A 22,807-nucleotide genomic window follows, 5' to 3' on the forward strand; every position below is an offset into this window, starting at 1 on the left:
TACTGGTTCCTGAGCAGTATGGGTGCTGACTGCCTCTCGATCCTCCTGCTTCTGTGGGTCACATGCTTCCATTCCTCTGTTTCCTCAGGTGCAGTTCGAATTTCTTCTCTTTCTGAATCATGAAGAGATAATTCTGCTCTGTCTAAGAACTCTTCACCTTCCTTAATGATTTTCAAGGTAGTTAACCTCTCTTCTAGATTTTGCAACTTTTCCTCCAACAGGGACACAAGCTTGCATTTCTGGCATGTGAAGTTTGGCTTTTCCACTGGCAAGTCTGTGAACATGTAGCAGGATATGCAGCTCACCAAATGGCTCCTGGACTCTTCCATGTTCTTATTGTTAATGTTCTGAAAACAGTGAAAAAAAACTTTAAAAAAAAGCTTCAAAATGTGCGCGCTTATCGGCGCGCGGTTTACCGATGTCCTCTTTTCAGCTCCAACAGCCAAAATCCAGTGTTCTTTGAGCTCGCGGAGACTCTTCACTTACCCCAAAATGCAGTGGGAATATGTAAATTATCTCCTCAGGACTCCTCCCCTGGTTTACCGATGTCCTCTTTTCAGCTCCAACAGCCAAAATCCAGTGTTCTTTGAGCTCGCGGAGACTCTTCACTTACCCCAAAATGCAGTGGGAATATGCAAATTATCTCCTCAGGACTCCTCCCCCGCAATTTTGCATGTGCAAAACAATCATTGACATATGAAAAGCCCCATAGAGTTTTATAGGTATGAGTGTTATTTGTGAAATACACAGATGGCACTCATACGAGAAAAACTGATGTGTGAATGAACCTTTACATTGAGAAAGCGACTTCCGGTCCACTCATGAACCCCGTGTGAGCCGGCTAATCTGTTTTGAGGTCATGTTTGCCAGAAGAGGACCAGAGCGGTGATTGCAATCAAGGAACGTGCAATCTCTAAGTAAGTTAATAACCTCCATACAATTAGGACAGATTACGAAATAAAAATTTGGATGAGACTTCTTTCCTGTTATGAAACTATGTACAAACTCCAAAATGAAAAAGGGATACTAAAGAACAATATTCAATGACAATTGTTCAGATTATAATTTTGTTACTGTTAATCATATATTATACATGTTTTTGTGCTATGGTAATTGATTGTACAATTACTGTTAAGATGCTTAGATATTTTAAATCTCTAAATTATATTTGTTTAGGAACAAGTTACTGACAATGCAGGGAAGATTGCTGATCGACTAGTCTTTGAAATTCTCAAGATCGCGGTAACATTTTGCATTTTTTTGCTAATATCATTTTTCCTCTACACGTTACTTATAATTTGTGACTGCTGCCATTAATTACGGACAGTTGTCATGTGAAAATATATGGTGTAAGACAATTGAGGTGAGGGGAATCTGCAGTGGATTTTTTTTCTGTAGTTCAGACAAAAATCCAGGAAGAGAGTCCATTCACATGTACAGGAGGTGGATAGTCATTGGAATTGATGTGGCTTTCAAAGATTTCATACTTTATATATGACACATATTTATGTCTTCATGCACATATCTTTACATAATTATCAAAGCTGAATAAGCGAAAAATCTCTGCGATCCTGATGCTGGAAGACTTTTGAGTCATGATGATTACGTATGAGGAATGATTACATGTGTAACATGCTAATAATGATATACAGGTCATATGCAATACAAAGCAATAACTTCCCAAAGTAAGACTCCTGAAATTAAAATGTCTGTCCAGTGGTACTGGGTTCTTTTAAACCTGTTATCCATATGTAGTGCCCCGAGGGTTCGGCCGCTACAGGGGTATTGCACCTCAGCCCAGAGGTGTGGTATTCCTCTCCCGGGTAAGGATGGAGTGTGGACCAGGGCTCGGTTAGCTGCATGCATCACACACACCCCATTTCCGGGGGACAGTTCAATGGTGCTCCCATTAGATAGAAATGCAGGCACGACAGAATCTGTCCCTGGCTGGAGTGGGGAGTGGGGAGGAAAACCCAGTGATGTAGGAGCAGATAGGGGTTGGGTTTCTGGGCATAGGTAGGAGCCCATTGGTTGCAAGTCACCTGGGCTCATACACAGAGAGGGAGGTATATAAGGTGGGCACCATCTTAGATCAGTGTTCAGTCTGAGAGAGGAACTGACAGAGCAGGGCCTCTGTGGAGCTCTGCTCCGGATGCGGGCCTAGCCTGTGAGGCCCAGCCAGCACTGAAAGAGAAGAAGTCAGTGCAGAGAGTTGGAGAAGAGAAGGAGTTCGGCCAGAGAGGGCTGACAGGGAGCTGTGGCTCAGTCTGGGCCCAGCTCCACGAGGCAGGCCTGGAGTGAAGGCCAGAGCCAGCAGAGAGGACAGAAACTGAAAGGAAAAGAAAGGAAAGAAGGAAAGGAACAGAACACCAAGAGAGGCCCAGAGACACGAAGGCAGAAGGAACCCCAAAGGCCCAGGAGATTGCGGGTGACGGGTTGGCAGAACAGGGTACCGGATCCCAAGTTGGTGGAGGCGACTAATCCTCAGCCAAGGACCGGCGGTCGCGATCATATCTTGGTGCGACCCCTCACTACACCTATTAGAAAGGCATACCACATAGGGTCAGGAAGGTGAGCACGAAGCCCTCCAAAGAGAAGGCCCGCGGGAGCTGGACAGATGTAGTGTCACTGGTGGGGCACGGCCAGAGAAAGGAGTAGAAGGGAGTCCTGTGACACACTCTGGAATTGCCTGGGGGTTGACCGAGCCCCTCTGCCTGGTGGACGCAGCACGGCTTGGGCGGTCATTGCCCGCGGAATGACTTGGGACATAAAGAACTGTGAGTAAAGAACTTGAACTGCAACCCCACGTGTCTGTGCTTCATCGCCGCACCAGCACTACTAGTGCTGGGACGCCCGTGCACCATCACTCCCATCATCCACATTCTCTGCCCTGGGGCTGCACTCTTCCCGTGGGGAGTCACACTACCTCAGCTGCATACACCATCAGCCCCAGCGGTCTGCCTTGCAGCGGCGGTCCGCACTGACCGCAATCCATTGGTGGCGTAGTCACGTATGTCTGTAAATATATTGATAGTTTTTCTTTTATATTTTTTAAGGATAACTTGGAAGTCACAGGTCAGCTGCTAAATACAGTATGCAAGTTACTGGTAAGAATTAGTAATATATGACTAATGCCGCTATTACATTATTATATGATCTTTTACCTTTATCTTGCCTTTTATATAAACCACAGTGCTCAAAGAGGACCTTTTCCAGTCTGAGCATGTTAAGCTGGCCACATCATGGAAATAGTGGCTGCACAGCTGAGTAAAATGTTTTTGTTTGTTTTTTTCATTTCTCATCTTCATTTCAGAAATATTAGCATGTAAAGTTTATTTTCTTGTATTCACTAAGAGAGGCATTAATTGAGAACATGCCCAAATAGAAGGTCAGACTTAACTTTATTTGTGTGAGACACACAGCCCTGCTCTCCTCATTGATCTCACTGCTAGCATCTGTTGTACTTATAAGTAGGGAAGTGGAGTAGAACAGAGCTACAAAAACTTCTTGCAGCTGCAGCTTTCATTCCACGATATTGTCAATGTGAGGAAGTGGGGAGTAGACCAGAGCTAACATTGCCATGGGATAAGAACCACCACTTCAGAGGTGTTCATTCTGCTCAACTCTTCTTCCCCACTGGTAACCACAGCTGATGCTTACAGAGAGATCAGTGAGGAGAGCAGGGCTTACATGTCAAAGTTGGGTCTGACCTACTCCTGGCGCATCATATTTTTGCCAAAGATGAAAAGAAAAAGACTAGAGAGACAAATCAGAGTAGAAATCCATTTCTCTCGGTATAAACCAAAAATATTACAGTGTCTCAACAAATATAGTCTTGTAGGTAGTGCTATACCTTTAAACACAAATCCATAAACTACAGGGTGGGCCATTTATATGGATACACCTAAATTAAATGGGAATGGTTGGTGATATCAACTTCCTGTTTGTGGCACATTAGTATATGGGAGGGGGAAAACTTTTCCAGATGGGTGGTGACCATGGCAGCCATTTTGAAGTCGGCCATTTTGGATCCAACTTCATTTTTTGCAATGGGAAGAGGGTTATGTGACACATCAAACTTATTTAGAATTTCATAAGAAAAACAATGGTGTGCTTGGTTTTAACGTAACTTTATTCTTTCATGAGTTTTTTACAAGTTTATGTCCACTTATAAAATGTGTTCAAAGTGCTGCCCATTGTGTTGGATTGTCAATGCAACCCTCTTCTCCCACTCTTGACACACTGATAGCAACACTGCAAAAGAAATGCTAGCACAGGCTTCCAGTATCCGTTGTTTCAACTTTTGTTGAAAGAAGCCGAATAAGTCTAGGTCACACGTGACCACAAATATGTAAATCGTATACATGCATTCACATGACTGTTCGCTCACACTGGGAAAAATGAAGAATTGTGCCAGTGTGCGCACCACCTGATCAATCCCTTTAATACATTACATTTACTATAGACAAGTATTTAAACCCTTATTACCTACAGGTTTATTAATTTTTGCATTGTTTATTTAGGGGAAAACACTCTCTACCCTTAGTGACACCCTGGTAAGTAAGCAACAAATATAATTTATGTCGCATTTCCTTTACCAGACAATTTTCCCATAACCCAAGGAAATACCATTAATGCCTTATACAATGGGGAAAATAAGTATTTGATACACTGCCAATTTTGCAAGTTTTCCCACCTACAAAGAATGGAGAGCTCTGTAATTTTTATCGTAGGTACACTTCACCTGTGTGAGACAGAATCTAAAAATAAAAAACAGAAAATTACATTGTATCATTTTTACATAATTAATTTGCATTTTATTGCATGAAATAAGTATTTTTTCACCTACCAACCAGCAAGAATTCTGGCTCGTCAGACCTGTTAGTTTTTCTTTAAGAAGCCCTCCTACTCTGCACTCATTACCTGTATTAATTGCACCTGTTTGAACTCGTTACCTATATAAAAGACACCTGTTCACACAATAAATCAATCACACTCCAACCTCTTCAACATGGCCAAGACCAAAGAGCTGTCTAAGGAGATAGGGGACAAAATTGTAGACCTGCACAAGGCTGGGATGGGCTGCAGCACAATAGGCAAGCAGCTTGGTGAGAAGGCAACAACTGTAGGCACAATTATTAGAAAAAGGAAGAAGCACAAGATGACTGTCATTCTTCCTCGGGCTGGAGCTCTATGCAAGTTCTCGCCTTGTGGGGTAAGGATGATTCTGAGAAAGGTCAAGGATCAACCCAGAACTACACAGGAGGACCTGGTCAATGACCTGAAGAGAGCTGGGACCACAGTCTCAAACATTACCATTAGTAAGACACTACACCGTCATGGATTAAAATCCCTCAAGGCACGCAAGGTCCCCCTGCTCACGCCAACACATGCCTAGGCCCATCTGAAGTTTGCCAATGACCATCTTGATGATCCAGAGGAGGCATGGGAGAAGGTCATGTGGTCAGATGAGATCGAAATAGAACTTTTTGGCATCAACACTACTCACCGTGTTTGGAGGAAGAAGAAGGATGAGTACAACCCCAAGAACACTGTTCCAACCGTGAAGCATGGTGGGGGAAACATCATACTTTCGGGGTGCTGTTCTGCAAAGGGGACAGGATGAATGCACCGTATTCAAGGGAGGATGGTTGGGATCATGTATCGCAAGATTTTGGCCAACAACCTCCTTCCCGCAGTAAGAGCATTGAAGATGTGTCGTGGCTGGGTTTTCCAGCATGACCATGACCCGAAAAACACAGGCAAGGCAACTAAGGAGTGGCTACGTAAGAAGCATTTCAAGGTCCTAGAGTGGCCTAGCCAGTCTCCAGACCTGAACCTAATAGAAAATCTTTGGAGGAAGCTGAAACTCAATGTTGCCAAGCAACAGCACCGAAACCTGAAAGATCTGGAGAAGATCTGTATGGAGGAGTGGGACAAAATCTCTACTCCAATGTGTGCAAACTTGGTCAAGAACTACAGGAAACGTCTGACCTCTGTAATTGCAAACAAAGGTTTCTGTACCAATCATTAAGTTCCCTTTTTCTATTGCATCAAATACTTATTTCATGCAATAAAATGCAATTTAATTACTTAAAAATCATACAATGTGATTTTCTGTTTTAATTTTTAGATTCTGTCCTTCACAGATGAAGTGTACCAACGATAAAAATTACAGACCTCTCCATTCTTTCTAGGTGGGAAAACCTGCAAAATCGGCAGTGTATCAAATACTTATTTTTCCCACTGTAGGTGTAAGTTTCATCTTTGGGAAACTGACTTCACGCATTCCTGACGCAGTCAATTTTTGCTTTTGCTCTAACTTTTTTATCTTTCCACTGACAGCCATATGAGGTCTTTTTTTAATGACCCCATCCATTTTACAGTTTTAAATGACACCATAGATTTTATCATACAATGTACTGGAAAACAGGAAAAAAAATTCCAAATGTGGTAAAATTGTGGGAAAAAAACACAATTCAAGCATTATTTTTGAGTTTTTGTTTTTACAGCGTTCATTTAGTGGTAAAAATGACCTGGTATTATGATTCACCACATCAGTACAATTATGCCAATACCAAACTTGTCCACTGTATTTAGTCTTGCTTAAAAAAATAAAAAAAACAGAACATTTTTGCCCCCAAAAAATGCTATTGTTTGTGTTGCCATTTTTTGAGATCGGTAACTTTTTTAGTTTTCCATTAATGGAGCTGTGTAAGGGATTGTTTTTTGCATGGCGAGTATATGTTTTTGTTGATACAATATTGGGATAGATACATTTTGATTGCTTCTCATTGTATTTTTTTTTCTAAGTTGCGGTGAACTGGAAAACCACAAATCTGCCTTTCTTTTCTTTTTCCTCTTTATGGTGCTCACCATATGTGTTAATTAATTTTATATTTTGATAGATCAAACTTTTATGGATGCGCCATTACTGGATATGTTTATTTTTTTAATGTCTTTATTTTTAATGGGGGAATTGGTGGTGATTCAAATTTTTCTGTTTTTTTAAACTATTATTTTTATTTTTTTTTAGTCCCCTTGAGGACTTGAACCTGCAATCTGATCGTTTGTATTATATACTGCAGTACAATTGTATTGCAGCATCAGTTTGGGTTTTACAGAAGGACCCTCATAGCAGGCACGGGAGTCTTCAACAGCCCCCTGGCTTACATAGCAACCCATAGGCATCCAGTTGTCATGTCGCGGGGGGGCGGATGGACATTTACAATGGCACACCCTTGGAGAGCATACCTTTAGGCTTTATTCACACGTTTTTGCATCAGTATCTCATGAGCATTTGTATGCCAAAACCAGGAATGTCTTCAAAACACAAACAGTCGTCAAACTTTCAATTCTAGTTTTTCTCTGTAAGTTTCACTCCTGGCTTTGGCATACAAACACTGATGCTAAAACAATAAATTACTTACCGGTAATGTCATTTTCCTGAGCCCATGACAGCACCACAACGAGAGAGGGGATCTGCCCTTCCAGGACAGGAAACCTACAGAATAAAAGGGCGGTGCCTCTCCACCACCTCAGTTGTTTACAGAGCATGAGAGGACACTACTTAATAGTTATATATCCCATGATTTTTCCTTCTACACACAGCGTGAATCAAACACCATGAAGGAAATGAAGTGATCAACTTCTACCAGTGACGGGAGGGAATATAAGGGTGCTGTCATGGGCTCGGGAAAATTATATTACCGGTAAGTAATTTAATGTTTTCCTATCACCCATGACAGCACTACAACAAGAGATTTACAGAGAAAACTTTAAAGTTAGGGTGGGACCACAGCCTGTAGAACAGTTTTCCTAAAAGAAAGGACAGCAGAAGATCCCAGATCAAGCCTATAGTGTCTATAGAGGGTGCAAGGTGAAGACTGAATCGCAACCTTACAAAATGCTTGATGGGGACATCCGCTTTCTTATTGTTCTGCCATGGATTCCCCGGATTAGCACAGAAAGTAAGGTGCACAATTTCCTGACTTCTATGGAAATTGGAAGCCATCTCCGGAAGATAGGGTAGATCCGGAACCGGCCCATCTTCTAGGATCTGTATAAACAAAGGATTAACGTCAAAACTTGAATGTCACTAACTTACCATGCTGAAGTCAGGGCCACCGGGATAATAGTCTTTAATGTGAAGACCCTGAATCCATCGGTTCAAGCGAAGGCTTGTTAAGAGCTGTAAGCACTGGATTCAGATCTCAGGGTGCCATCTTTGGATTGGAAATGGGCCTAGATCCAAAGCTCACTTTCACATTCCTTGCTTATTCAATGCAGGTCGGACACTGTTCCAGTAGTCTACAGCTAAAAAGGTCCACTTGCAATTCTCTTCCTCCTTATATGACGTGCTGTTAAAGATAAAAGGTGAGACTTCGCCATCTGAACTGATTAGACATAAGTGTCATTAGGGATCTTGGCAGAGTTCCTCCATAATGGTTTACGTAAGATAAAGCTACTCTGTTGTATGACAAGACCTTAACATGGTGACCATGTATAGATGAATGGAGTTTTCTTATATACTGCCTAAAGCTTCTTTAGGTTAAAGGAACCGGGTCTTTAGAAGCAGCCCACGGGTATGTACCTGTGACCATGCTACTACTGGAATGTAGGAGATTAGAGTTATTAACAGCAATATTGCCTTGTTCAGAGTTGTGGCCAGACTGCTTATTAATTTTGACATATAGCAGGACTCCTTATTCTACCTTGGGAGACCACAACTCTTACTCACTGCCCAGTGAGTACTGCAGCGCTCCATGGATCTGCCCATAATCCCAAAATAGTTGAGGTAAACTATTGTCAATGCCTCTTCCTTCGATATGAGAGTTGTCCTAACTGCTACAATTCTCCATAAAGCCTTAAGGCTCATTAACATCTGAATGGAAGGACACAAACTGAAAGCCTAAATCCTCATTTTATGCTAAGAACTATTCTCATGTGCATTGGAACCTGATTATATACCTCCTTAAACACCTATACTACTATATAGCAATCTGGAACTGCAGATTTACTAGCAGATCTTATAGAGTCCATTTCCAATGATCTAACTCTTATGAATCTGTACAGCCCCTTCGGGTTGTAGCAAACCCAGGTAGGCCTGGGTTAAATAATAGCTTTACAGGTCTTGATTAGGGCACCTGGAGAGCTAAGCACCAGAGCAGGCTAGGCATTCACCTTAGTCAGACAGCTGGAAAGCAGAGCAGACTGTATGTGTCTTGGAGCTAATCAGAGACACAGGCCAGACTCCACAAGTATCAGTGGTTGCCCTGGATAATTATTGCTTTGTTTGATCAAGCTGAGTTAGCTGAGCTGTATATGAGTAGTCAGGGTCTGTCCTATTTAGTCAGCGCTTGGACAAGACCAGAAATATTAATGTTTATGACTTCTGTGCAACTAGTAAGAAGCAATAAAACTGCGCTCGATTGGACCAGATCCTCAATGACTGTATGAGCAGTATGTGATGCCTCCTACCTTTAAGAGTGAAACCCTACAAGGTTTATTATTAACCTGCAAAACTAAGGAAGCGCTCTTATTGTCACCTGCCTCCAATCAGCATTCCACCGAGCCAGCTGAGCACCAGCCAGGAATACTGCCACCCTCTATCTCAAAATAGAGGCTAGGATATTTTTCCCCCTGAATTCGGTAAGCTTGCCATGCACAGTTTACAGTCACTGAACTTGGTTTTGTCAGACAAACTTATTTGTGCAACCAGTACCTTTACAAAGAGGGACTATGAGTCACAGGGGCGCTGCAAGGCACAGACACCCTATAAAGCACTACAAGGCACAGAGCCACCCTGACCGAGAGACACTATGAGGCCCCATGAGGTACTAACAGGCACTGTGAAGTGCTATGAGGCTCTATGAGGTACTAACAGGCGCTATACGGCACTATGAATGCACCATGAATGCACCATAAGGCACTATGATTTGTTATGCTATGAGGCGCTATGAAAAGCCATAGGGCGCTATGAAGTGCTATGAGGCACTATGCCATGAGGCACTATGAAGCACTATGAGATGCTATAAGGCACTATGATGTGCTATGAGACACTGAAGCGCTATGAGGCACTGTGAAGCGCTATGAGGCACTGTGATGCGCCATGATGCACTGTGATGCGCCATGAGGCACTGTGATGTGCTATGAGGCATTATGCTATGATGTGCTATGAGGCATTATGCTATGAAGTGGTATGAGGCATTATGCTATGATGTGCTATGAGTAGTGTTGAGCGATACCTTCCGATATCGGGAAATATCGGATCGGATTGGATCGGACCGATACCCAAAAAATATCGGATACCGCCGATTCCGATACCGGAAACCAATGCAAGTCAATGGGACACAAATATCGGAATAAAAATAAACCCTTTCTTTCCTTGTAGGTTAATTCTACATGAAGGAAAACATCTAAGAATAATGTAGAATATATTACATGAAAAGCCAGCAATTCAGCAGCGGCATACACCGGTACCCGACAATTTAGAACAGAAAGAATAGAGCATCACACATAGATTAGATAGATAGAAACATGTCAGTCACATATATAAGAAGTACAGTGACAGTGTTGCTTACTGTACGTGTCATTTAGTGTTAAAGGATTTATTAAAAAAAATAATAGTGTTTTCATGCACCGTCTCTTTAAAAAAGCCGGCCGGCAATTCAGCAGCGGCATACACCGGTACCCGACAATTTAGAATAGAAAGAATAGAGAATCACACATAGATTAGATAGATAGAAACATGTCAGTCACATATATAAGAAGTACAGTGATAGTGTTGATTACTGTACTTGTCATTTAGTGTTAAAATAAAGGATTTATTAAAAAAAAAATTGGCGTTGGGTTCCCCGTAATTTTAGTCTCTAGCGGAGGTTAAGCAGACGGCTGGGGCAGATGTTTGAAGCCTGGGAAGGGGGTAATACCCACGGAGCTTCCCAGGCTACTAATATCAGCCCCCAGCTGAATACCTAGCCTCTACTAGCTATTAAAATGGGGGACCCCCAAAAAAATGACGTGGGGTCCCCCCTATTTTAATAGCTAGCAAAGGCTAGGCAGACAGCTGGGGGCTGATATTAATAGCCCAGGAAGGGTGCCATGAATATTGGCCCCCTCCAAGGCTAGAAACACCAGCCGTCAGTCGCCCCAGAAATGGCGCATCCATAGGATGCACCAATTCTGGCACTTAGCCTCGCTCTTCCCACTGCCCTGTAGCGGTGGCAGTAGGGTCATAGGACTGGGGTTGATGTCAGCTTATAATGCCAGCTGACTTCAAGCCCAGATTAGTAATGGAGAGGCGTCTATAAGACACCCCCATTACTATCCCCATAGTCAAAGATAAAAAAAAACACAAACACCCAGAATAAAGTCCTTTAATTTAAATAAACACACAATTCTTTATTGCTCTAAATTAAACCATACTTACCATCACGCCCATTCCAGCTGAAGCCAACGATCTCCTGCAATAAAAGTAAAATAATAAAGCAACCTCATCCTTACCTTTCCATGGTTCCCACGACGGCTCCAGCCCTGCTACATTGACATGACAGGCTGGATCGCAGCCGAAAGCTGCCATCCCGCTTGCCATGCCGCAGACACCGAGAAGCGCAGGCATGCTTGCGCTCTGCAGTGTCTGGCTGTGACGGCATAAAGATGAGCCGAGGTCATGTCCAATGAACTCGGCTCACCTCATGCACGTCACTGACCGCGTGGGAAAATTCTCCCGCGCTTGCAGTGAGCGTGAGAGAATTCTCCTGCTGAAGCGCTGAGCGCAGGAGAATTTTCCCACGCTGTCAGTGATGAGCATGAGGTGAGCTCATGTCCAATGAACTCGGCTCACCTTATGCACGTCACTGACAGCGTGGGAGAATTGCTCTCAGCACTTCAGCAGGAGAATTCTCCCACGCTGGGATGGCATTGAGATAACAGGCTGGATTACAGCTGAGCGCTGCCATCCAGCTTGTCATCCTTCAGAGACACTGCAGAGCGCAAGCATGCCTGCGCTCTGCAGTGTCTATGAAGGATGGCATGCTGGATGGCAGCTCAGCTGCGATCCAGCCTGTCATCTCAATGCCATCCCAGCGTGGGAGAATTCTCCTGCTGAAGCGCAGAGCGCAGGACATTTCTCCCACGCTGTCAGTGATGTGCATGAGGTGAGCTCATGTCCAATGAACTCGGCTCACCTCATGCACGTCACTGACAGCGTGGGAGAATTGCTCTCAGCACTTCAGCAGGAGAATTCTCCCACGCTGGGATGGCATTGAGATAACAGGCTGGATTACAGCTGAGCGCTGCCATCCAGCTTGTCATCCTTCAGAGACACTGCAGAGCGCAAGCATGCCTGCGCTCTGCAGTGTCTATGAAGGATGGCATGCTGGATGGCAGCTCAGCTGCGATCTAGCCTGTCATCTCAATGCCATCCCAGCGTGGGAGAATTCTCCTGCTGAAGCGCTGAGCGCAGGACATTTCTCCCACGCTGTCAGTGACGTGCATGAGGTGAGCCGAGTTCATTGGACATGACCTCGGCTCATCTGGATGCCGCAAGCATGCCTGCGCTTCTCAGTGTCTGCGGCATGGCAAGCTGGATGGCAGCTTTCGGCTGCGATCCAGCCTGTCATGTCAATGTAGCAGAGCTGAAGCTGTCGTGGGAACCATGGAAAGGTAAGGACTCATGAGGTTGCTTTATTATTTTACTTTTATTGCAGGAGATCGTTGGTTTCAGCTGGAATGGGCATGATGGTAAGTATGGTTTAATTTAGAACATTAAAAAATTGTGTGTTTTTTTCAATTAAAGGACTTTATTCTGGGTGTTGTGTTTTTTTAAATACTTTACTAGAAATTCATGGCGGTCATGTCTAATATTGGCGTGACCCCATGAATTTCGGACTTAGGGCCAGCCGATAATGCCAAGCTGGCCCTAACCCCTTTATTACCCAGTGAGCCACCGCACCAGGGCCCTGGATGAGTTGGGTACAGCATCAGAAGATGGCGCTTCTATGAACGCTCCATTTTCTGGGGTGGCTGCGGACTGCAATTTGCAGCGGGGGGGGGGCCCAGAAAGCTTGGGCCTCCCTGCGCTGCGGATTCCAGCCCCCAGCTGCCTAGATGTACCTGGCTGGACACAAAAATAGGGTGAAGCCCCACGTATGCGCCATTTCTGGGGCGGCTGACGGCTGGTGTTTCTAGCCTGGGAGGGGGTCAATATTCATGGCACCCTTCCTGGGCTATTAATATCAGCCCCCAGCTGTCTGCCTAGCCTTTGCTAGCTATTAAAATAGGGGGGACCCCACGTCATTTTTTTGGGGGTCCCCCATTTTAATAGCTAGTAAAGGCTAGGTATTCAGCTGGGGGCTGATATTAGTAGCCTGGGAAGCTCCGTGGGTATTACCCCCTTCCCAGGCTTCAAACATCTGCCCCAGCCGTCTGCTTAACCTCCGCTAGAGACTAAAATTACGGGGAACCCCACGCAAATTTTTTTTTTAATAAATCCTTTATTTTAACACTAAATGACAAGTACAGTAATCAACACTATCACTGTACTTCTTATATATGTGACTGACATGTTTCTATGTATCTAATCTATGTGTGATGCTCTATTCTTTCTATTCTAAATTATCGGGTACCGATGCTGAATTGCCGGCCGGCTTTTTTAAAGAGACGGTGCATGAAAACACTATTATTTTTTTTATAAATTCTTTAACACTAAATGACAAGTACAGTAAGCAACACTGTCACTGTACTTCTTATATATGTGACTGACATGCTTCTATCTATCTAATCTATGTGTGATGCTCTATTCTTTCTATTCTAAATTGTCGGGTACCGGTGTATGCCGCTGCTGAATTGCCAGCCGGCTTTTTTAAAGAGACGGTGCATGAAAACACTATTATTTTTTTTAATAAATCCTTTAACACTAAATGACAAGTACAGTAAGCTGAGCGCTGCCATCCAGCTTGTCATCCTTCAGAGACACTGCAGAGCGCAGGCATTATGGGAACTTCCGATTCCGGTATTCGATATTCTAAAAGTATCGGAACTCAGTATCGGAACTCCGATACCACGAATATCGGTCGATACCCAATATTTCAGTATCGGAATGCTCAACACTAGCTATGAGACATTATGCTATGATGTGCCATGAGGCATTATGCTATGATGTGCCATGAGGCACTATGAGGCACTATTATGTGCCATGAAGCGCTATGCTATGAGGCACTGTGATGTGCCATGAAGCACTAAGATGTGCTATGAGGCACTATGCTATGATGTGCCAAGAGGCACTATGATGTGCTATGAAGCGCTATGCTATGAGGTACTAAGATGTGCTATGAGGCACTATGGTGTGACATAAGCCACTATGCTATGATGTGCCATGAGGCACTATGATGTGCTATGAAGCGCTATGCTATGAGGCACTATGGTCTGCTATGAAGCGCTATGCTATGACGCACTATGATGTGCCATGAGGCGCTGTGAGGCACTATGATGTGCTATAAAGCGCTATGCTATGAAGCACTATGATGTGCTATGAGGCACTATGATGTGCTATGAAGCGCTATGCTTTGACGCACTATGATGTGCCATGAGGCGCTGTGAGGTACTATGATGTGCTATAATGCGCTATGCTATGAATCACTATGATGTGCTCTTTGTGAAGAGCAAAGAGGCTTTATGAGGCACTGCGCTCAGATTTTTATTTAAAAGAGTAATCCATCTGAATGAAGGATAAACCTTTCCTTTGGGTGGTAAATCTCAATTGTCAGACTAGCCACACTCAAAGGAGCCAACTGATGAGATGCAACTGGACAGCAGACCTTCACAAAGACCATGTGCTGTATTAACACCATGTGCCGTCCGATGGATGGAGTAAACAGACTGGAGGACAACAGTAAAAACCTCTGAGTGTTACTTTAACATTTACTGAGCATATTGAGGCTCATTTTTGTGGTAAATTCTGAAGCCCAATCATGAGGCTCTGTGCGGCCCAGACATGTGGCTAACTTTAGCCTAGAGGTCTAAGGTCCAGCTTCCGTCCTGAAGCCAAATTTAAAGCACGAGGCCCTTGGCCCATATGGGGTCTTACAGAGCGCACACACATTTTTGAGTTTTGCGCCAACTTCCTTCAGCTTTTCCTAGTAACCATAACAAGGAAAGGGCCCCATAAACAAGGTAAACATTCACAAAGATCACTGACCACCAGCTGGTATGTTCTTCTCCATCCGGCCATGCCTGAGCAATACTGGGGTGGCCAACCCCAAGCAGGGGCACCTCCAATAATGTGCTGATCAAAGCTGCTGACCCCAGGCAGGGGTACAGATCAACAGGTGTTCCCATTGATGTGCAGAGCTGGAGCTGCTGACCCCAGACAGGGGTGCAGCTCCACAGGTGCTTCCGTTGATGTGCAGAGCTGGAGCTGCTGACCCCTGACAGGAAGACAAAAAGACATGGGTCTCCGCTACTTCTTTTTTCACTGGAGTGCGTCTTAGGGCGCGATTTCCTGGATAGCGTCCTGCGCCTGCGCAACCGGGATATGGCAGCCGCCATAAGGTAATGGTGCGGCTGCTGCTCGTCCGACAGAACAGGCCCCCTTGTACCCACCATGGCACTTCCAGGTCCCTGGCGCCGGCCGCAGCAGAGACTGTGCCCTGTTGGAAACCGAACGGCCCAGGTCTGGGAATAATCTTCTCTTCTTTCTTCTGTCGCCATTTTAACAAGGTTCCCCCTCAAGGACAGGAAACCAACTGAGGTGGTGGAGAGGCACCGCCCTTTTATTCTGTAGGTTTCCTGTCCAGGAAGGGCGGATCCCCCCTCTCGTTGTGGCGCTGTCATGGGTGATAGGAAAATACTGACATGTGAATGAGGCCTAAACGCCACTGTCAGAGACAGACGTTAGCATTTAAGTAGTTAACAGCAGTGAGCAGAGCTCAACTTCACCTGCTGCTATTAGAGAAAGATGATGACTGTAGAATACAGTTATCATCTGCCAGCAATGTGGAGAGCAAAGTGTGTGAGCCCGCTTCATGCACCTGCTCCCGACTTGCACCATACATGTACTGAAGATGTCGGAAAGGGCTTAAAGAACTTGACCAGTGAAGATAATACCTATCCACATGACTGCATTTAAAGGGGGTGCCACTATTGGTCAATGGCTTTATACATGTCAAAAAAATCTATAAAAATATATACTTACCTCCTGGACTGGTTCTAGTCATTTGCTCTTAGCCCTGAAACAGTGTCCGATTAGAATAAACAGTATTTCTACTATCGGGACATAAATGCCTATAGTCATGCCCACTGCTGTTTGAATGATGGGTTGAATTGACGACGGCGTGCTCCAGGCATGCACTTTGAAGCTGCATGTATGTCCCCGGCTTCATTTTCGATCTGCACATTCTCTAAAAGTGCTCAGAGGCTTCGTGAATAGCATGAGCATAGGGGGGTTATAATGAGGGCAATCTGGGCTACCGCCCGGGGCCCTGGGGCGCCGTGGCGCAGATGGGCAGACAGTGGCGGGGGGCCCTCGGACCGCACCCCCAGCAGCGGCGCACGGCCGCTGCTTCTTCTTCGGCTGGGCCAGCACTGCACCTGTTAACTACCCTGTGTGCTGGCCCGGCCGCGTCACAGCTAGAAGACACGGCCCTGTGCGCGGCCGTGTCTGCTAGCATGATGTCACGCAGTGTGCGCCCGGCCTGCACTGCTGCACCGGAGAGAAGCTGGACGACTGCAGCCGAGCCGGGGGATGGTGAGTGTGTGTGTGTGTATGTGTGTGTGAGTATGTGTGAGTGTGTGTGAGTGTGTGTGTGTGTGCAGGCAGATATCATTGTGTGATGTCTGTTTATATATATATTGTGTTTCAAATATGTTTATGCATGTATGTATATGTCTGTATATGTTTGTGTGTGTGGGTGACTGCGTGCGGCCTCCCGCTGTGTATAGATGGCGCCGTGTGGCCTCCTGCTCTGTATAGATGACACCGTGCAGCCTCCTGCTGTGTATAGATGGCTACGTGTTGCCTTCCGCTGTGTATAGATGGCTACGTGCGGCCTCCTGCTGTGTATAGATGGCTACGTGCGGCCTCCCGCTGTGTATAGATGGCTACGTGCGGCCTCCCGCTGTGTATAGATGGCTATGTGCTGCCTCCCGCTGTGTATAGATGGCTACGTGCGGCCTCCCGCTGTGTATAGATGGCTTCGTGTGCTCAATATTAAGTTATACAATTAATGTAAGGCTATGTGCTCACCATGCAGAAATGCTCCGGATTTTTTTTGAGCATTTCTGCATCTCCCTGGCAGAAAAAACGCATGCGGATTTTACACGCGTTTTTCCTGCCAGGGACAAGCGGAAGTGAAGCTTTCTTCACATGCATTTCCGCATGTGGGTTGTCAAGCGCTTTCCAAGCAATTTTAGCATCACTTGGAAAGCAATTTCCAAGCAATTTTAGCTTCTTGCAACCCTGTTGGCTATTTGTCATGTAACGCGTGATTGTTCGGTGATCACGCATCAAAAGCTTGGAAATTTCAAGACTGCTGCATCCCTCTGCAAGACATCTCACAATTTTGGACTTTTCAGAGCCCGTCAAATCTCTCTTCTGACCCATTTTGTCAAAGGAAAGGAAGTTGCCTAATAATTAAGCACACCTTATATAGGGTGTTGATGTCATTAGACAACACCCCTCCTCATTACAGAGATGCACATCACCAGATTTACTTAATTGGTAGTTGGCTCTCAAGCCTATGCAGCTTGGAGTAGGACATCATGTATAAAAAGTATCGAAGTGATCAAAATACGCATTTGCCTAATAATTCTGCACGCGGTGTAGATGGCTACGTGCGGCCTCTCGCTGTGTATACATGGCTACGTGCGGCCTCCTGCTGTGTATAGATGGCTACGTGCGGCTTCCTGCTGTGTATAGATGGCTACGTGCGGCCTCCAGCTGTGTATAGATGGCTACATGCGGCCTCCCGCTGTGTATAGATGGCTACGTGCGGCCTCCCGCTGTGTATAGATGGCTACGTGTGGCCTCCCGCTGTGCATAGATGGCTACGTGCGGCCTCCCGCTGTGTATAGATGGCTACGTGCGGCCTCCCGCTGTCTATAGATGGCTACGTGCGGCCTCCCGCTGTGTATAGATGGCTATGTGCGGCCTTCAGCTGTGTATAGACGGCTATGTGCGGCCTCCCGCTGTGTATAGATGGCTATGTGCGGCCTCCCGCTGTGTATAGATGGCTACGTGCGGCCTCCCGCTGTGTATAGATGGCTACGTGTGGCCTCCTGCTGTGTATAGATGGCTACGTGCGGCCTCCCGCTGTGTATAGATGGCTATGTGCGGCCTCCCGCTGTGTATAGATGGCGCCGTGCAGCCTCCCGCTGTGTATAGATGGCTACGTGCTTCCTCCTGCTGTGTATAGATGGCTATGTGCGGCCTCCAGCTGTGTATAGATGGCTATGTGCGGCCTCCCACTGTGTATAGATGGCTACGTGTGGCCTCCCGCTGTGTATAGATGGCTACGTGCAGCCTCCTGCTGTGTATAGATGGCTACATGCGGCCTCCGGCTGTGTATAGATGGCTACGTGCGGCCTCCCGCTGTGTATAGATGACTACGTGCATCCTCCTGCTGTGTATAGATGGCTACGTGCGGCCTCCAGCTGTGTATAGATGGCTATGTGCGGCCTCCCACTGTGTATAGATGGCGCCGTGCAGCCTCCCGCTGTGTATAGATGGCTACGTGCTTCCTCCCGCTGTGTATAGATGGCTACATGCGGCCTCCCGCTGTGTATAGAAGACTACATGTGGCCTCCCGCTGTGTATAGATGGCGTCGTGCGGCCTCCCGCTGTGTATAGAAGACTACGTGCGGCCTCCCTCTTTGTATAGATGGCTACGTGCGGCCTCCTGCTGTGTATAGAAGACTACGTGCGGCCTCCCGCTGTGTATAGATGGCGCCGTGTGGCCTCCTGCTGTGTATAGATGGCTACGTGTGCTCAATATTAAGTTATACAGTTAATGTAAGGCTATGTGCCCACCATGCAGAAATGCTCCGGATTTTTTTTGAGCATTTCTGCATCTCCCTGGCAGAAAAAACGCATGCGGATTTTACATGCGTTTTTTCTGCCAGGGACAAGAGGAAGTGAAGCGTTCTTCACATGCATTTCTGCATGTGGGTTGTCAAGCGCTTTCCAAGCAATTTTAACATCACTTGGAAAGTGCTTGACAACTTGGTCACACTATATAAATCCATGGAACCGGCATGGATTTATATAGTGTGACCGTAAAAGAATGGTAAAAAATAAATATATACTTACCTTCTGATGGCCTGCCAACGTCAGCGGTCGCGTGACCCATCACATGACTAAATGACGTCACCACAGGTTCTTTAGTCTACCGAAAGCTGCCGGCAAGCCAGGACGCATCGGATAAAGACACCGGGGGCCATCAGAAGGTAAGCATAATGTATATTTTTTATTTTATTCTTTTTTTTACCGGTACTATGGTACCCCGGTCTGGATGAGAGTCTCCTCTTTTCCAGACCCGGGTACCATCCGCACATTGAACCGCATGATATCCGCATGTGCACATGTAGTGATGCGGATATTATGCGCTCCAATACAAGTCAATGGCGGCAAAAACGCCGCGCTTCCACAAAATAATTGATAGTGCTTCAGATTTTTCCGCAATGATAATCCGCAGCGGAAATTTTCGCAACATGTGCACAGCACATGCGGAATATCATTGGGGAACATGGCAGGCCTTCTACCAAGCGTTTTTTAAGCGTTTCTGCAGCGGAATTGCAGCTGCGGAAACGCTTAAAATACGCATAGTGGGCACACAGCCTAAAAAAAATTATTATAGTTAATATTGTGCCAAATTAATTTCACGTGAACTATCACATGATCTATCACAGGGGATCATGTGACATGTGATGGGCCCGCGCCTTCTAAACTGCCCGGGGCCCTTGCTACTCTTAATCCACCCCTGAGCATGAGCACACGCTGCTCACATTGACTCGCACTCCCATGACATAGACAAAACTTCTGAATACCAGTGGCTTCTGGACAATGCATCAAAAATGAAGCATGGGACATATTCCCATGACATCACCATGACATCAGTGCAGTTCAACCCATCATTCAAACTGCAGTGGGCGTGACTACTGGAAGGGGGAGTGTGACTTAACGAATATCCAATGCACCCCCATGACTGGAAGCCAGGAATTTACATAAACGGTATCTAAAGATTAAAGCCTTATTCAGATATCCGTGATGCATGGAATGGTCACAGGACTTCTGACATGAACTTGAGAGCCTCATATATTCCTATATAAAGAAACCTAGGGGACAAAAAAGTGCAATAGGGCGTTAACCAGACAACAACGTTAAATGGTGATGCGGCACTACTCACCTGGTATTACTGTGAGAAAGCACAACACTTTATAGGCATAATATATAAGAACCAGCTGCCTCTCCACAGGTTGGTGGGCCAACGTAGGAGATGCAGGAGTGCTGAGCAGTATGGAATAAAGGATATCCAGAGAATCCAGGGCATAATAAATTGATAGCGGTTTTAATCGCCAAGCATTTCGAAATAACTAAAACTTCTTCATCAGGATTACCATAGAAAAAAATTGATATCCAGTGCCACCTACATGAGTGGAAACTAGACATTTACATAGACATTAACTAAAGATTAAAGCCTGATTCAGATGTCCATGTTGCCCAGAGTGGTCACAGGTCTCCTGATCTAAACTTGAGAGCCTCATATATTCCTGTGAAGGTGTTAAGTTAGGGCCAGGAGACTCAAAGACAGTGTGTGCATCACGGTTTGTACACGGGCCTAATTGCTCTCAATTCCACCACCACAGAAGTCCGCTCAGCTCTTTGCTTGGAATCCTGATTCATAGTGAATTTATGTCACATGACCACAATAACCAAGTGCTTGGCCTTAACAGTTGAATAATAAAAGATTTTAATATCTAATATTAAATATTTTTCTTGGCTATTTTAAAATGGAGTTTTTATAATTTTTTTTGTATAAATCTTTGGCATTGCAATACCCTGCCGGACTGGTGGGTCTCCTCGCCAGAGCTACTTGAATAACAAAATGTCTATTGTGATCCAAGTATGGTCCATCATTCAAAAACCCGTGAATTCAGCATTAGGAAGCTTTTTTTAATTATCGCAATTAAATATTCACATTGACTTCTTGTTTTTCATTTTCAGGGTAACATTGGTTTGGGTGTGAAGAAAATTGCTGGTGGATTTTTAGGATGATAATCAGAAAATGAGCTATATATCTGAATTGTAAGACATTTCTAATATAATATGTTCATGTAGTATGTTAAAATTGTTGTATGACTCTGACGGTCTCTAAGCATTTGTGATGGTGCAACCAGAGAATTGAAGGTCATCTAACAACATTGATGGAAATGATGTAAAGAGAATACACAATATTCATATCTCAGCTGATATGTACTCTAGAGCCTGGATGGGATTTCTCCATTCATTTTATTCATCAATTTACGCATCCATTATTATAGATATTCATTTCTGCATGTACTTTCACACATGGAAGGTTCTGAACAAAGCTGGCCATACTATTCTCCTAATAGAGACACTGATGTCACTGAGAAAGCCTATTTATAGAGAAGGCTTATCAATGTATCAACTTCCACATCCCTGAAATGATGTAAAATTATGATATTACTAGCTGGTGGCCCGATTCTAACGCATCGGGTATTCTAGAATATGTATGCGGTACACCAGGAGCAATCAGCAGAGCGGTGTTTAAATTTGGCGCCCAAATCGCTGATTGGTCGCGGCCGGCGGTCGCGACCAATCAGCGAATTGTATTAGTGAGAACCGGGGAGCGGCGCTGGCTGTGCGGGTACTTCCGCTGCCAGCAGCCGGGAGATGACTGGCTGCTCGCAGCAGAAGTATCCGGACCGGCGGCGCCGCTCACGGGTCCTCCCTTCACACTTGCTGTCGGGAGATCAGCGGCCCTAGCCGCTGATCTCCCAATGGTAGCCGCATGGAGGTCAGCGGCGCCGCAGGTGGGGGTACTTCACCGCTGACCTCTGTGCAGAGCGGTGTTTAAATTTGGCGCCAATATCGCTGATTGGTCGCGGCTGGCGGTCGCGACCAATCAGCAGAGCGGTGTTTACATTTGGCGCTAAAATCACTCATTGGTCGCGGCCGGCAGTCGCGACCAATCAGCAGAGCGGTGTTTAAATTGGCCGCTAAAATCGCTGATTGGTCGCGGCCGCGACCAATCAGCGATTTGTATTAGTGAGAACCGGGGAGCGGCGCTGGCTGTGCGGGTACTTCCGCTGCCAGCAGCCGGGAGATGACTGGCTGCTCGCAGTAGAAGTATCCGGACCGGCGGCGCCGCTCACCAGTCCTCCCTTCACACTTGCCGTCGGGAGATCAGCGGCCCTAGCCGCTGTTCTCCCGACGGTAGCCGCATGGAGGTCAGCTGTGCCGGTCGGGGTCCTTCTGCTGCTAGCGGCCAGGAGATGAGCGGCTAGCGCCGGTCATCTCCCGGCTGCATCGCCGCTGACCTCCGTGCGGCAGATGAGCCGCTAACGTCCGCCATCTTTTTCTGAAATCCCGCGTCGCTGATTGGCCGCGGCCGGACCAATCAGCGACGCGGGATTTCCTGGACAGACAGACAGACGGGATAAGACGATTATATATATTAGTTTTTTCTGGTTAACATGGTACCATCTATGTAAATACTTATTATGCCCAAAGATGAAAAAAGTATTCTCGGAGTGATACCTTTATTGGCTAACCAGAACAAAATATATA

General features: G+C 45.6%; 1 protein-coding gene across 1 annotated transcript in view; it reads left to right on the forward strand.

The window, feature by feature from the left end:
- The window catches only part of LOC141167221 (uncharacterized), a 51,364-nt gene extending 30,085 nt beyond the window's left edge, over positions 1-21,279 (forward strand). Inside the window, exons 7-10 of the mRNA XM_073654668.1 lie at positions 1,177-1,242; positions 3,057-3,107; positions 4,524-4,556; positions 21,221-21,279. Coding sequence (XP_073510769.1) covers positions 1,177-1,242; positions 3,057-3,107; positions 4,524-4,556; positions 21,221-21,271 — 201 coding nt within the window. The 3' untranslated portion in view covers positions 21,272-21,279. The remainder of the gene's footprint in view (positions 1-1,176; positions 1,243-3,056; positions 3,108-4,523; positions 4,557-21,220) is intronic.
- The last annotated feature ends 1,528 nt before the right edge of the window (positions 21,280-22,807 follow it).

The sequence above is a fragment of the Phyllobates terribilis genome, unplaced genomic scaffold (genome assembly GCF_046119375.1).
Source record: "Phyllobates terribilis strain yellow unplaced genomic scaffold, ASM4611937v1 Scaffold_11__3_contigs__length_659146591, whole genome shotgun sequence".
Lineage (NCBI taxonomy): Eukaryota > Metazoa > Chordata > Amphibia > Anura > Dendrobatidae > Phyllobates > Phyllobates terribilis.